At 38.3% G+C, this 16615-nt stretch overlaps 1 protein-coding gene across 2 annotated transcripts in view; it reads right to left on the bottom strand.

The window, feature by feature from the left end:
* Positions 1 to 16615, bottom strand: part of LONP2 (lon peptidase 2, peroxisomal) — an 81353-nt gene that overhangs the window by 45644 nt on the left and 19094 nt on the right. For both annotated transcript variants that reach the window (XM_020879891.2, XM_070451345.1), the window contains exons 7-8: positions 13160 to 13418; positions 4235 to 4376 (exon numbers count right to left, since the gene is read on the bottom strand). In XM_020879891.2, the coding sequence (XP_020735550.2) occupies positions 4235 to 4376; positions 13160 to 13418 (401 nt within the window). The remainder of the gene's footprint in view (positions 1 to 4234; positions 4377 to 13159; positions 13419 to 16615) is intronic.

The following is a 16615-nucleotide window of genomic DNA, read 5'->3' on the forward strand; positions in this document are numbered from 1 at the left end:
GAAAAGGTGGCAAGAATACACCAAAGAACTATACAAAAAAGGTCTTAATGACCCAGATAACCACAGTGGTGTGGTCACTCATTTAGAGCCAGACATCCTGGAGTGTAGTCAACTGGGCATTAAGAAGCATTACTATGAACCAGTTAATGGAGGTGACAGAATTCCAGCTGAGCTACTTCAAATCCTAAAAGTTGATGTAGTTTAAGTGCTGCACTAAATAAATAAATAATATAATAAATAAATAATAAAGTGCCAGCAAATTTGGGAAATTCAGCAGTGGCCAGAGGACTGGAAAGATCAGTTTTTATTTTAATCCCAAAGAAGGGCAATGCCAAAGAACGTTCAAACTACCATACAATGGGCTCATTTGGCACGCTAGCAAGGTTATGCTCGAAATCCTTCAAGCTAGGCTTCAGTAGTATATGAACCAAGAACTTCCAGATGTATAAGCTGGGTTTAGAGAAGACAAAGGAACCAGAGATCACATTGCCAACACTTGGATCATGGAGAAGGTAAGGGGATTCCAGAAAAACATCTACTTCTGCTTTACAGTTTACAAAGTGTTTTTACATGTATTCTTCTTGCTTTAATACGCTGCGAGGCATGAGAAATTCTTATCCAGGACTCGGGCAGGTGGGGAGGAGGATGTCAGGGACCAAGACCCTTGGTTCTTCCACATCTGCATCTTACTTCACTCTACAGCACCACAGGCAATAAGGAACTGATGCTATTAGTCACTAAACCTCAGAGATAAGCATGCAACGCGGGGTGGCACTTGCTTAAAGATATCATTTGAGGTTTTTGTACTTTCACTTTAGAGTATTAATAAATCAATTGCCAAAAGAGTGACTATCAAGTTCTATGTCAGAAAATATCAATATATCAGCTACTCATCACCAAACATCAATTCAACAAACATTACTGAATCGCCACAAAGCACTAGGTGAACACTTAAAATATACAGTCAAACAAACATACGGGGGCTTATTCCTCTCCTCCTACTACTTGTGAAGCTGTCTTTGGTGGACTTGTTTCACAATTCCCACAGACAGTCTGTTGCGAAATCTAACTATCAGGGAATCCTCCTTAAGTTCTTTTCAACAAGGTAACAGTGTGTGTCTAATGAGAGAATCTGTAATATTATCTGAAAAATGCCCCAATTAAAGTCTTCAAGTCTAAAGTCAGCATCTAAGAAACAACTAAAATCTTAAATAATGTTCATTATTCTATCATTCATAGTACTGATTAGTAAACTAGTTACTGAGACAAAGGAGAATGTCTTTGAATAAAAACAAGCAAAATCAAACCAAATAGAACTCTCATCTCCAAACCCTGGGGCTTTTAAAGTGAGGTAACTATGCTTTTTATTGTCCAAAGAGGCCCCACTTCTAAGACTAAAAGAGAATGCAATTAAGAATTAGGCATAACCAGGAGTGCCCCATGCAAAACAGAATGTATGGTCTCCCTGCTTGTAAGACACATCCCAGTCTATCCTGTCCTCAGGAGATTACAACAGAAAAGAATCAGGAAGCCAGAGGGAAAGCAAAGCAAGGAAATAAACAAGGAAAAAAAAAACTTTCACAAAGCAAGTTTCCCCTCAGTTCTAAACACCAATTTGAATATTATTTTACATAAACCAGGGTAAAGAGTGGGGCAGAAGTGGTAAAATACGGAGGATGGCTAAAGTAAACTTATGAAGCGGTCAGATGCCAGATCCCTTCCCCATCCCAGTGAAGTACTGGGACTTCCGTAAGGACATACATCAGCAGGGCCCTGCGCAGCTGATACGGCAGAGCCGAGTACAGTACATACTCTACTGAGAACAACTCAGGTGAGTGCATACTCTGGGATGCTGAATGCGTCCCCTACTTGGCTCCCAGAGGTTGGCAGCTGGGCCTTCATCCTCAAGACAAGAGACTTGAAGAGTCTTCCTTAAGAAATCTGACCAGCCTCAGAAAAAGACCTAAAGTTATTGACACATGAGGTTCCCCAATGAAATATATTAGTCAGATGACCTACCCTGAAAATTGTCATCAATAAACCCTCTCTCACATGCTCATAGCTTCCAATCAGCTTTTTAAAATCCTATTAAATACGAATGGAGTTTCCCTGGTGGCTCGGTGGTAAAGAATCCACCTGCCAAGCAGCAGACACAGGTTCAATCCCTGGGTTGGGATGATCCTCTGAAGGAAATGGTAACCAATTCCAGTATTCTTGCCTGGAAAATCCCGTGGACAGAGGAGCCTGTTGGGCTAAAGTCCACGGGGTTGCCAAGAGTTGGACAGGACTTAGCGACCAACCAATCAACCAATTATATATGAACAGACAAAACTGTCAGACATCTAATGAAAGACTCTAATGTAAAAGACAGAGACCAGAAAAAAAAATATAATAGACAAATGCAGCTTTAGAGCAAAGAAAGAAAAAAAATTTCTTAATCTATTAGTATTTTTCTCACAGAGATAAAAGGACATTTTACAACTATCTAACAAGGGCAAGATACTATATAAAAAGAGCATGCAGAGAAGTTAAAAAAAGGGGGGGTTCTCTGATACGACAAACTCACAGAAGGATTAAAAGATAAAGCTGAGGAAGTAGAGCAAAACATAAAAAAGGTGAGTAATAGGAAAGATAAGAAAATTAAAGATCTAACATCAAATTTATAGACTTCCCAAAAATGAAGAAGAATCAACAAAAAGATTCAAGAAAATTTTATAGAAACAAAAGGAGAGGATTTCCAACACAAAGAGTTTTCAAAGCATCAGCAAAAATGGAAGCAAAGAGACTCAAGCAATGGCAGAGTTAGTTAATCTTCAGAACACTGGGATAAAGTGGAGATCTGAAGTTTTCAGAGAGTAAAACAAGTCACAAAAGACAGAACCACAACAGCTTTGTCTCATCAACAGCAAGAGTGAAAACTGGAAAACAAAGGAGAAATGTCTTTAAAATTTTGCAGGAAAATTATTTCCACCTGGAATTCTGTACCCAGTCAAACTACCAATCAAGTATGAGGGAACCATAAAGACATTTTCTGACATTCACAGTTGAAAAATATTTAACTTCAGGCTTTCTCAGGAAGCCACTGAGGGACTAACACCGTGATAATGAGAGAATAAATCAAAAAAGAGGAAGACATGGACTACAGAAATCAGGAAACCCAACGTGGGAGAGGTGAAGAGTGACCCTCAGACCACAGCTCTGTGCCCAGGATGGAACAACCAGTTTAGACTGGAGGCTTACTGAAGACACAATCGGTAAAACACAAAGTGTTTGAAAGTCTTCCAATAAAAATTAGATAGTTGGTGAAAGTAAACAAGAGAAACAAGACAATCATTAACTTCAAAAAGATTTTTAAAAACACAGGAAAACACAAAGGAGAGAAGAGAAGAGTGATCATGGTTCACACGGTTCAACTGTGAAAAGCACTTACATAACTGTAATAGCGTAAACACTCAACAGTGACTTAGCAAAATCAGGACACAGTTTATATTGGGAGATTAGAAGTATAAAAATGATATAGTAGGGGCAAAAGGTAGCAAGCAAGTAAACTCATCTCCTACAGAAAGGAATACACAGATAATGACCAAACCTCTAAAATCAAGAAAGCAATCCAGCCACACTATCTCAAGAACGAACTAAAGTCAGAGGGTCAAAGTGCAAAAAGGAAATAAGGAACCCCAGGGACGAGATTTGCTTGCTGTTTTTTGTAACAATCTTATAGAATTACTATTCTCTAAACAATAAGAATGCAGAAAATTTTATTAAACTATACTTATAACAACAACAAAGGAAAAAAGCAACAAGAGGAATTACTAGAAAAAGAACAAAGAAAATCCCTAAGACATTTTAAATTATCACATGGCTTCAGATTTTAGTTTGTATCAGTGTTTTTCCTATGACTAAACCCACGTCAGTGTATAGCACGCGTGAGTGCTAAGTCGCTTCAGCCACGTCTGACCCTGCAACCCTATGGGCTGTAGCCCGCCAGGCTCCTCTGTTCATGGGATTGTCCAGATAAGAGCACTGGCGGGGTTGCCATGCCCTCCTCCAGGGGTTCTTCCCGATCCAGGGATCGACCCCGAGCTTCTGATGTCTCCTGCGTTAGCAGGTGGTTTCTTCACCACCATCACCACCTGGGAAGTCCACATGAATGTGTATGTTCCCTAAATATGATTATCTATGCTCACTCATACTCTTCCAGGGGGAATAAAGATGGAGATCTTCCAAATCCTACCTCAAGCAGAGCTGCTGCAGGATCACCCTGCAGACTTTTTCCTAGTTTGTCCACTTCATCTAGCAGGAACACTGGGTTGTTTACCCCGACAGTCTTCAGGCCATTGATTATCCGGCCAGGCATGCTGCCAACATAGGTGCGCCTGCAGAAAGCAAGCCATGGATCAGCAACAGAGAGATGGCAGGAGGCAGGCACAGTACTGCTTAGAAATCAAAATTCTGGGTCAGGAAAAAGTCATTTAGTTATCACAGGAATATAGTAAAGAGATACTATAAATTTTAAAAGCCCTGTGACACATCAATGAGTTACTAGATTCAATTCTTATTTTCTATTTAATTCTGGCTGTAAATTACCCATGATATTGGAAGCACTGCATCTAATTTTTACCACTTAGTGAAACTGAAAAAAAATTACACTTGAGTCACATAGGTACGATTCTTACACTTCTAAGATTCCAAAACATCCAGAGCCCTATGAATTTAATTCCCATATTTTTCATAGCTTTTCCGGGCACCCTTCTGGCACTTCCCAAACCCCAACATAACTGCCTTTTTACAGTCTGAAAAGGCTGACTCAAGGCTGGCTAAAACATTATCACCATATTCATGAAGGAAATTAGAATTGGTTCAGAGGGCCACTCAAAATACTTGCAGGCTCCACCCCAAAAAAGAGAAAAATTCCAACTTTCTTATTTTCATAGACAATAATTTTTTACACATAGTAGTAAGAGGACCTGGGACCAACAGTATTTATAGAAAAATTTCATTAATTCTGGCCTTTTGAATAAAACTGTGTTCACCAACTAGCATAACTAAGCTCAGCCAGACATTTGGTTTGCATTCAAATGTTAAGAGGCTACTTTAACATATCTGAACAAAAATCATCTACATAACTGACAGATGCAGAGCATGACACGAAATAAAAATACGTTTGTCAAACTAAAGACAGTGCCTTTATTACAAAGCCAGCAAAACTTTATTTTAAGCAGCAATTTTCCAATTTTAATTATAACCCTATGGCCTAAGCCATGAGAAATCAAATGCTGTTTGTGAAGAGGCATGAAAGGGTGAGTGCCTACAAGAAACAAACCAAGGACAAGCGGAACAGCGGCCGTGTCTCATGATCTGCACAAAGCCGGCTCACGGAGCAATCCTGCCACATGACTGGCATAAAGCAGGACACAGTAAATAGTGACCTTTGAAAAGACAAGAAAGCCTCAAGAATATCATAGGAATGCTTTTCATCTGGGGGAGTGATTGAGGCCCTGGAACCAGATATAATAAACACTGTCCGGTTATAATGAGGAGTTAGCACATTCAAGACTTCAGAACAGGATACAGGAATGACAAGACTCATAAGAAATAAGTTCTCTGAAATTCTCTCTCTGGAGAACTGACAGATTTGTCAGCCTTCTGTGAATAAGCAGGGAAGGGAAATTTAAAAAAAAAACAAACAAAAAACCACCTCCCCAAAGCTCTAAGGGTCATTTCTTGCTGCATTAGTTTCTTTTCCTTTCCTTACTGTTTTTGACAGGCAGATTTCAAAGCCAAGTCCTGACAATTCTAGACCTACAGTCATGGAGAGAAAATAATATTTTAGACAGCTGCCCTTTCTAAAGAAGCAGCAGAAATCTAAGTACTAGTCATAGTATACAAACAACTCCTAGGCTTTCCACTGCTTCCCAGAACCTAGAAGATAAGGTCCGAACTCTTCAGTCTGGAATTCAAGGTTCTTCACAATCCAGTCCCCACCACCGGCTCTCCAACTACAATTGAGGTTCTATTAATACCCTTTACACGTTTTTTTTTTATCTTTGTTAATATGGTAAGTTCCTGCTCTTAATACCCTCCCCACCTATGTAAATCCCAGAAATCCTACTGAACTCTTCCTGACCACCTCTCACAAAGGAATCTTTCCAATAATGCGATGTCTGCAGCATGTACTGGCCCTATAGTTCTCCTGATTCATACTTAAGACCTAGGTTTTATCCATGGGTACCAAGCATATGGCCTCCTCTAAAAAGGCAGTGAGCACTCTGATAACAGAAAGTGGGTCTAATACAGATTAGATGCTGCATATAGAGTTGTAAGATTGTTTCCCAAATAGAAGCCCCTATTTACTTAAAGACACCAGATCAATGACACCAGGACCCAAAATATCTATGACCACTGATAAGGTCATATACGTCTCTGAGTACTGCTTTGCATAAATAATATGACCCAAGCCTCAGTTTCCTCATCTGCTAAAATGGGGATAGTGGCAGTGCCAATCTGATAGATTATAAGAGATCATGAGAGACTATTATAGGTAAAGCACACAGCACAGTGCCTGGCACACAGTAAGCTTTCAAAAGATGTTAACTGTAACTGTTATTAGTAAGAGATACTTTAAGTCCACTTGTAATTTCCTGGAAAAAGATACAGAGGCAGGTGTCAGTACACCTAAATTTGGGTCCCATTTCAATGCCTGTCTCACAGAAGCAACTCTTATAATTGTCTTTTCATAGTGAAACCGAGCCCCCCAGCCCAAGTTCCCTTACTGAGTTAATGATTAATCTATCCAAAACTTTATTCCTTTTCTTGTCCCCTCTGACCTCAATCCTGCACTAATGCAACACTGACCAACCACAGTCAGATGACTGACTGGCGTCGATAACATCGCCAGTGTACTGAAATAGCTATTATAAACCTCATTGTTTTACATACAACTCAGGTTGCTTCTCCAGGGCAAGGGGCCCCAAGCCATAGACCACCTGGCCAGAGAATCATAAACCAGAGACATTCAGACTCTTGAAACTACAATTAAGAAATGTCACAGAAATGTCACGCAATGATAATTAACCCCAGCCTCTTTGTTCCCCACCTTTAGAAAAACCCCTTGCTCAAAGATCAAGTGAAACTGGATCTGAGGCTTGTCTCCCACAGGATTGCTGGGCACCCTGCAATGAACCCTTCCTTTGCTACAAACCTGCTGTCAGAGTTCAGCTTTCTGAGCCATGGGCACATGAGCCTTTTGCTCAGTTACAACAGCCCCAAGAGCATTCAATGCCCCTAGGGCTCCCCCATCACAGGTGACATCCCCAAACGTGTACCACTAATCTAGATGTCAAACCAAGACAACTGTGATCAGAGCCTGTGAGCTAAGTATCTGTAATGTGCTTGTGTTTTGCCAGAAGGTATGGGTAGCATGCAATTCACTGACTGAAGTTAGAGAATATACTATGACTAAACCTTCGGACTAAACCTGATGCTGGGAAAGATCGAAGGCGGGAGGAGAAGGAGACGACAGAGGATGAGATGGTTGGATGGCATCACAGACTCAATGGACATGGGTTTGGCTGGACTCCGAGAGTTGCTGATGGACAGGGAGGCCTGGTGTGCTGCGGTTCACAGGGACGCAAAGAGTCAGACACGACTGAGCGACTGAACTGAACCCTTTGGAATATGAATAAGATGACAAAAATGTAGCTGTAAGTGCTATACACTTACAAACACACACAAAGATGTTCTCTTTCAACAAGCAAACACAAACATTTTAAAAAACAAATTAGCATCCTGAGAAACTACAGAGGTAGGAAATAAATGACTTTACAAATTGTAACCATTTTGAGGGCAAAATACTCTGTTTCGAGGGCAAAATACTTCTTCCTTATGATACAACATCTAGAAAGCAATATAGTACAATATAGGAAAGTTTGAGGACTATTTCCATTTATTTTTCTAAGAATGTATAGCTTCAATTACTTATTATTCAGCCTGAATACGTAACTACCTTGGAGTTTTTCTCAAAATTAAACCATACAGGTGAACTTGAAAATATATAGATCCATAGTTGTAATTGTTCATAGGCTTATCAGGACAATTCAACAAGTGTATGAGATACAAAAACAAAAATGCCTACATAGTTCAAAATTTTGTTACAAGATTAGCATTCTTAATTTTCCAAAAAGCAATCTGTATTATACTTGAAAAAACAACTACATAAAATTACAATATCATCTACTTACAGCTGCATGGTAATCAACTATTTTACTGTATTGCATCATCCCTAGATATATTCAAATCAAATCCAATGTAGTCCAAGAGGCTGGTCATTCTGTCACTGCCAAGGATATCTAAATGTTAGGAATAAGGGGTGTTTTTCCTTACTTCTTTTCCAGTATGTAGAGAGGGAGGAAAAAATGGCATTTTACCATCAATTTTTTTCATGCCTATCCAATTAAGGAGCACTTATGGGCTACAAGACAAACTATTAAAGTGATATTCACAAACAATTTAAAGTAATATAAAAAGTTTATGCTATAATGTTAGGTTGAAAGGGTAGGATGATAATTCTGTTGCTTTAAAAAAGGGCAAAAGCTGCCTAATGAAAATCTGGCAGGAAATAATATGTTAAAAGTGATTACTTTTGTATGATAGAAAAACATAAGAAATTTTTTCCTTTTATTTTTCAAGTTTTCTACCCAAGGGGGATGCGTGTGTGTGTGTGTGTGTGGGTGTGTGTGGGTGTGTGTGTATCTCAAGTTGGATAAAGTAATAAACCTAAAAGAAATCCTAATGAGCTCTTTTTAAAACAGAAAAACAGTCTTTAAGGAACTAAAAATAGTCTTTAATATAGCATGTCTAAACAAATTAAACTGTTCTATAGCAGTCATTCCTAAATCTTCTTAGACAGCCATTTGCATGGATGTGCTCCTCCAAAGGACTGCCTGATCTCCAAGATATTTTCATTTTACTTGAACTCACACGGCACCTACAGAGCACGTACTATGCCTGGCACCGCGCTCGGCAGCACCAAATGTACAGAGGATTAGAAAATACCGAACAATCCCTACCCTACAGAGCTCCCACTTTCACTACATTTACATCCTGCCTCCACAGGACTGTACCAGAAATGCTAGAGGCCCGTCTTATTCAACCACTAAGGAGCACAGCAGTTCAGAGGAGAGCAGGACCACCGCTGACTGCACTCATCTTAGTGGGGGAAGCCTTGGGCTGCGGCCTCGAGACAAACTTGGAAGCTTTTCGGAGGCAAAGAAGAGCTATATGCAAATACATGTTATAAAGGAGGCTGATGAGCAAACAGTAACATGTCTGGTGTACTATGCTAAAAGTATTTTAAAACCTTGCTGCTTCAGTTATTTTTCCCTTGTACAGACTAAGAATGAAACAGCTAATTTAGCTAAAATTTCACCATTTCAGGTTACATATGAAAATTTATCAACGTGGAAAGCAAAAGTTCATTTTTCTTCTCATCATGGTTAAGAATTGAGCTGAGGATTCCTTACAATGATAAAACTTTATCATCTGAACAGACAGCTGGTAAATGACTTTCAAAGAGTTACTCTCAACAACAACCTGAGAAATATCACAACATATATTTCACTGAGGAACAGCTAATGAAAAAAGACCACTATACAAACATGATTTTATGAAACCTCATCCCAAAAGAAGTCACTTTATCTTTAATGTCTATGAACTGATTTAAATTGTTTATATTTAAATAATTAATTAAATTATTGAAATTATTAAAATATAAGTCATAAAAACTGATAGATGGGAACAGAGACTCTGTGACTTATATAAAATAGACAAAAATCTCAAAGGAGATAATGAGAAATATTAAACTGACAAAATGCAGTAGTTAATATGGAGCATACACATGACTATTCTTCCTTTAATCCAGCAAAATAACAAGAACCTAAACAATGGGACAATGTTCAGTCAGATCACTGTTATTTTCTCAGTCTAGGATTTACATGTAAACCAAGTCTTTTCTTCCCATCTCCCACCTCACTGTCATTTTAACTCTAAAAGATAATATCTTGGGTTGTTTTTAAAATCAATTTCTAACTTATTAGCACCTTCCTCCACATAAACAGGCACTTCTATGAAAAGGCTAGTGCTCCATGCGTGGGAAACTGGGGAAGTGAGTGGCAGAATCAAGAGAACAAGCAAGGAAGATAAGAGAACGCAGCTCTGTTTTTCCTTGACTATTTTAAGGCTGCTGAACAGTGGTCCTACTCACAGGCTGAGGAAAAACAAAACTCTGCGTGAACCCAGCTTGTGAGCATGTGACCAGGACTAAAATGTCAAGACCTGGGTGTTCCCCAAATGCCTCAACTGTGACATGAGCCACTCGTTCCCACAAACCCCAGCCCATGGTGGTGCTATAATCCTCTGCTGTTTCCTCTCCCCTCATCACCTCCTCCAAGCAGTAACTCTGTCACAAGCACATACTCTGCTCTCAACTGGCCTTCCTGTTATCCATCGCTCCCGGCTCTCCACCAGCTTCTCAACAGGTTTCCAAACAAATTTTCTCCAGACTTTGGTCATGTAGGGGCTGGGTGGGTGGGTAATAAGTCCCCAGTACCACACGCATAGATTGCTGTAGTGTTCAGCGAAACATCTGGTACAGTGATGGCTAGAAAGTACATGTTTACCAGCAAGGTGTATCGAAAATCAGGCTTAATAGAATGATTCAGACAAACCCACATACCTTTTACTTGGTAGTGATCATAACCTCAACATGCACCATAAAAAGCTTATATTTACACATATTTTCAGCAAATACACAAGCTTCTTTCACAAAAGATCCATAAAGAAAATAAATCTTCATTTTCTTTAGGTTCAATTCTCTTAACAATAGTCACACACACAAAAGTATACTCACTTGAAAAAAAGAAAACAAATTTTCTATCAGTTTCAGTAAATATTTATTTATTTTTTTTCCAGTAAAGGTTTAAAACAGGGATCTGTTTAAACCCAACAATGCTCATAAGAAGTGGTGAGGATTATGACCTTACATATTGCCTACCAACCAGGATTCCTAGGTGGCGCTAGTGGTAAAGAACCCGCTTGCCAATGCCCAAGACGTAAGACATGCAGGTTTGAATCCTGGGTCGGTTAGATCACGATCCCTGGGTCATGAAGGGCATGGCAACCCACTCCAGTGTTCTTGCCTGGAGTATCCCATGGACAGAGGAGCCTGGCGGGCTACAGCCCAGAGTTGCAAAGAGTTGGACACTCGGGATGCATATATGCACCAACAGGCATTGTAAAGATACATTTTCCACAATTCTGCCACACAAATTAAATAAGTCCCAAACAGGATATTTTAGGAACAATTTAAGAATCAGATTGAATTTTATAAAAAATCATCCTGAAGCTTATAAATCTAGACATGTCCTCCTGAAAGTTGAGAATTAAAATAATAATGAAAGGTAATATTTTTTAATGTTCAGTGTGTGCTGGGCACCAAGCCTTACTAAATAATCAACACCAGTGTAGGAAGAAATAAGGACAAATATCTACATGTCATGTGCCCAAGACATATAACAATAACTCCACAAACTCACTGTCTAAATTTCATCAAATACTCACACAATAATGTGCCACAGATAAAAGGAAGAAATAAATGAAGACAACTCGGAGTGTAGGAATCAAGTCTCTTGCATGGAGAACACCCCCCTAAAGCTCAGTATGTAAAATCTGAAGACTCGGGCCACAGATCTAGCTTCTCTAGGACTGGTCCACGATGCCAATCTCTTTAAAAAAGCGAACTACAACCTCTAGTGGCACATATGAGAATAAGAAAGTCTAGAAAACAAAAACATGATTTGAAATTGCCAGAAAGACCAACCCCGATCAATTCTTTGACCTAATCTGCAGTCCTTATTGCTTGTTTATGAAAATCTTGAAATGATTTTTCTTCAGTGCATAAATATTGTAAATAAGCAAGTAAAAGAGAATTAAAAGAACCATAGTTTCCCATCCCTGCTTAAGGATCCCACGAATAAGGCAAATGAAAAATAAAGTGTCATGAAAGCATTATATTCTTTTTTCTCCCACAATTCAAGTTTAAACCACATTCACCAAATTGTAAACATGCATTTAAATTACCCTTGGCTACTGGTAATTGCTCAATGCTTGCACTGGCAGGCCTGCCAAAGCCCCTACTTATAATCTGCAATGCTTTTGCAATTTCAAGATCAAGGGTATGATCTTGAGGACAGAGTGTATTTTGAGTTTAATTACTTTCTATTCAAAGTTACATGCCCTCTTTTTAAAAAAAAAATCGTTTTAATTGAGATATAACTGACATATTACATTATATTAGTAGTATGTCAACATCATATTCTTCTAACTATACAGCATCATATTCTTTTAAGCAGTTCATAATTCCTACATTCTTAAATGTTCTACATTTTTAAATGTACCTTAACACATACACCATAGGTATGTTTTCTCACAACCTGAAACTATGAAACAGAAGTTCATGCTGTCCCAAAGCATCTTCCAATCTGAGCCACAGAGAATAAAACAATGAACATAACATGAAAATCTCACTCTAATAATGTCAGATTAATCAGAGACACAATTCTTATAGTTTAATGTATTTTTATGGAAAGGGTGTCAAAAATGCAAGGATAAGGCTTAATTATTTTTTCTCCTTATTATTCATTCTCACACTACAAACCAGCCCCCTTGAAAGAAGGTTTAAACTGCAAACATAACAAATTTGTTATCAAAGATTTACCTCCTTCTGTTTGCCTGCTATTTGCACTTACTGCTTAAACTCTAAAAGTTATAGGTCATTATTTAGGAAATGTTATAGGGCCAAAATGAATATAAAGATATAATATTTAAGAATAACTGATTCATAATTGCATTATAATAAGATTCCAGGAAAGCTGAGGCGTAGACTCCCTGTCCACCATCACACAGACATCAAGGTTAGTTTGGGTATACCTTGATGGCAGAGGCCTTAGGCTAGCAAGTAAGTACCATAAATGTCCTTTGCATTCAAGGTACCACAAAGAGCCATTTTAAGGAAAAGATCTGTATTATGCACTGACTTACGAGGGGGATCTAGACAAATGAAAAGGGAGGGGAATCAGAGATTAAATTGAGAGAGGTCCCCTACCTGTGTCCTCGAATGTCAGACTGATCACACACGCCTCCAAGTGCAATCCTGTGGAACTCTCGGCCCAGGGTCTTGGCCACTGATCTTCCCACACTTGTTTTACCAACCCCAGGAGGGCCGACAAAGCACAGAATGGGGCCCTTCAGGCTGTTTTTCAGCTGCCTGACTGCCAAGTATTCCAGCACTCTCTTCTTCAATTTTTCCATGGCATAATGATCATTATCCAGTAGAACTCGGGCTGCTCGAATGTCCAGACGATCTGTCAAGTAATCCAACAGCAACAATCTGAGCACATGGAGCTATTCAATGGAAGAACTCCTTTTCACACTGGCAAGAGTCAGAATAGCTTTTTGAAAACAGAAGTGATAAGAATAGGCTTGGTTTCTTCTAAATGAGTCTTCAGGGAGACCTGGACTTGGTTTTCTTGCTTAAGAAGATTTAGTATTTATAGAAATAATAGATATTACATAATTAAAAACTCAAGGAGTTAATACTCATTCCATTTGGAATGATTTTCTATATACATGTTATTTCTATGGAGACAAGTAGAATATTTCTACATATTCTACTTATGCTTATATTTGTTCTTTTTCTTTTTAAGTGGTTTTTTCTTATTATTATGTTAGTTATATATGCTCATTCCAGAAAATCTGATGACACTAATAAAAAAGGAAGAAAACACTCACCTGTAATCTCATTTCCCCACAGAGAGCATCACTACTTTCACTTCAGTACACATTATTCCACATTCTGTGTGTGTGTGTGTGTGTGTGTGTGTGTGTGTGTGTGTGTGTGTGCGCGCGCACACACACACACATGCGCGCGCACTTATATACCTATTTTTCAAACTAAGATTATATGAGGTCTTCAGATTTTGGAAAAATAAGTTTTTTTCACTTAAACAATATGGACATCTTTTAGGGTCAAATGTATTCTTCAGTAACAGTTTAGTGGCTACATAATATTCCATTATTTAACTATCCACGCTCATTCCCTATTGCTGAGCATTTAGGTTATCTACAAATCTTTACAGCTATAAAGTATGCTTCACTGTGCATCTCTGTAACTAAATCTCCACCTATCTCTGTAATTACTTCCTTTAGCTAATCTTCTAAAACAAAAGAGCTGGGTTGAAAAAAAAAATTAAGACATGAAGAACTAAGTTCTATCTACTGAAATCTCACCAGAAATGTACGAATTAAGCCCTGTTTCTAGAGCCAGCTTTCATCAGGTTTACCAGTGCTTTAGGATCTAAAATAATCACAGATTAAACAATAAGTCAAGCCAAAATGAATTTATCAGCTGGGTGGCAGCCAGAGAATAATCCACAACCACAAAACTGACAGTGAAAAGAATGGGAGAGAGAAACACATAGAAGTCCACTCTTTAATTCAGTTATTCAGAATGTGCTATGCATTTTTCCTACAAAAAAAAAAAAATGGCCTGGTTCTCAAGCTAATCTACAAAAATCCAGCTAAGCAATAATGTATGTAAATTAATTACAATACTACTGAATTTAGTCAGAGTCTTGGCTGAGCGATTTGGAAAGGGAAGAAAAAAATTTCTTCCCCTTTCCTGGCTTCAGAAGCCAACCAATGAATATATGAATAAATGAAAGAAAGTCTCCTATTTCATGATTCTAACCCTGACACCAAAACCTACCACAGTAAAGAAAAAACCCACTTCAGACCAATTCCAGTTTGCATAGCTCTAATAATTCAAATGCTGGTAAATCAAATCTATTCAAAGAGTAATCTACAGAGTCCCAGTGGGATTTCAGTTATGCAAAGATGGTTCAATACTTAGTTATCAATATATTTATATCATGTCTAAGGGCACTCTCCAAGAAAATGTCATTTTGTATCTAAAAAGGCATTTGCTATAATGCAACATTCACTTCTGATGAACATTTAGTAAATACTCAGTAACTAGCTGGGCTGGATGAAGCACAAGCTGGAATCAAGACTGCCAGGAGAAATATCAATAACCTCAGATATGCAGATAACACTACCGTAATGGCAGAAAGCAACGAGAAACTAAAGAGCCTCTTGATGAAGGTGAAAGAGGAGAGTGAAAAAGCTGGCTTAAAAGTCAACATTAAAAAAAACTAAGATCATGGCATCTGGTCCCATCACTTCATGGCACATAGATGGGGAAAAAGTAGAAACCATGACAGACTTTATTTTCTTCAGCTCCAAAATCACTGCAGACGGTGACTATAGCCACAAAAGTAAAAGACATTTGCTCCTTAGAAGAAAAGCTATGATGAACCTAGATAGCGTATTAGAAAGCAGAGACATCACTTTGCAAATAAAGGTCTATACAGTCAAAGCTATGGTTTTTCCAGTAGCCATTTACAGATGTGAGAGTTGGACCATAAAGAAGGCTTGAACATTCAAGAGGGAGGGAACGTATGTATACTTGTGGCTGATTCATGTTGATATTTAGCAGAAACCAACACAATTCTGTAAAGCAACTATCCTTCAATTTAAAAATATATAAATTTACCAAAAAAAAAGGCCAAGAACTGAAGAATTGATACTTTTTAACTGTGGTGCTGGAGAAGACTCTTTAGAGTCCCTTGAATAGCAAGGAGATCAAACCAGTCAGTCCTAAAGGAAATAAACCCTGAATATTCAATGAAAGGACTGATGCTGAAGCTGAAACTCCAATACTTTGGTCACCTCATGCAAAGAGCTGATTCACTGGAAAATATTCTGATGCTGGGAAAAACTGAGGGCAGGAGGAAAAGGGACGACAGAGGATGAGATGGTTGGATGGCATCACCAACTCAATGGACCTGAGTTTGAGCAAACTCCGGGAGATAGTGAAGGACAGGGAAGCCTGGCGTGCTGCGGTCCACGGGGTCACAAAGAACCAGACATGACTGAGCAACTGAACAACAAAAACAAAACCAAGAACAGAAACTATGTACTTTAGAAAATAAATGAAAATACTGAAGGAATTTCTTCTAATATGCCAAGATAATTTTAAAAGTCAAGTCTTTCAAACTTTTAAGGAAAGAAAATTTCCATGCTACTTGTTGTTGTGTTATTTTTTCTATACAGGATGCATCTTTTCTGATTATTCTTTTCAATTATTCAGAATGTATGCTTCCTATTACAAATAAGACTTACAGTGAAACATTAAAAAAATGTAAAACTTACTTCAACATTTATTTCTCTATTTACAATTAGAAGATTGAAATGGTATCTACTGGCTCCCTCCATTCAAGATGGAAAATCAACAAACTTACTTCCTCCAACTCACTCCTCTTCGCTTAGGTAACTGTCTCTACTTAGGTAAGCTTCTCTTTTTGAGAATTATGAAAAACAATTTTTACAGTTTTATGATTTTACTTGTAACAAGTATTTCGGCCTAAAGTACTAGTTTAGAAGTTCAACATGACTACTTTTACACCACAAATGATCCCTCTTCAGTTCTCCAATGAGATGG

This window comes from Odocoileus virginianus, chromosome 20, assembly GCF_023699985.2.
Source record: "Odocoileus virginianus isolate 20LAN1187 ecotype Illinois chromosome 20, Ovbor_1.2, whole genome shotgun sequence".
In the NCBI taxonomy this organism is placed as follows: Eukaryota; Metazoa; Chordata; class Mammalia; order Artiodactyla; family Cervidae; genus Odocoileus; species Odocoileus virginianus.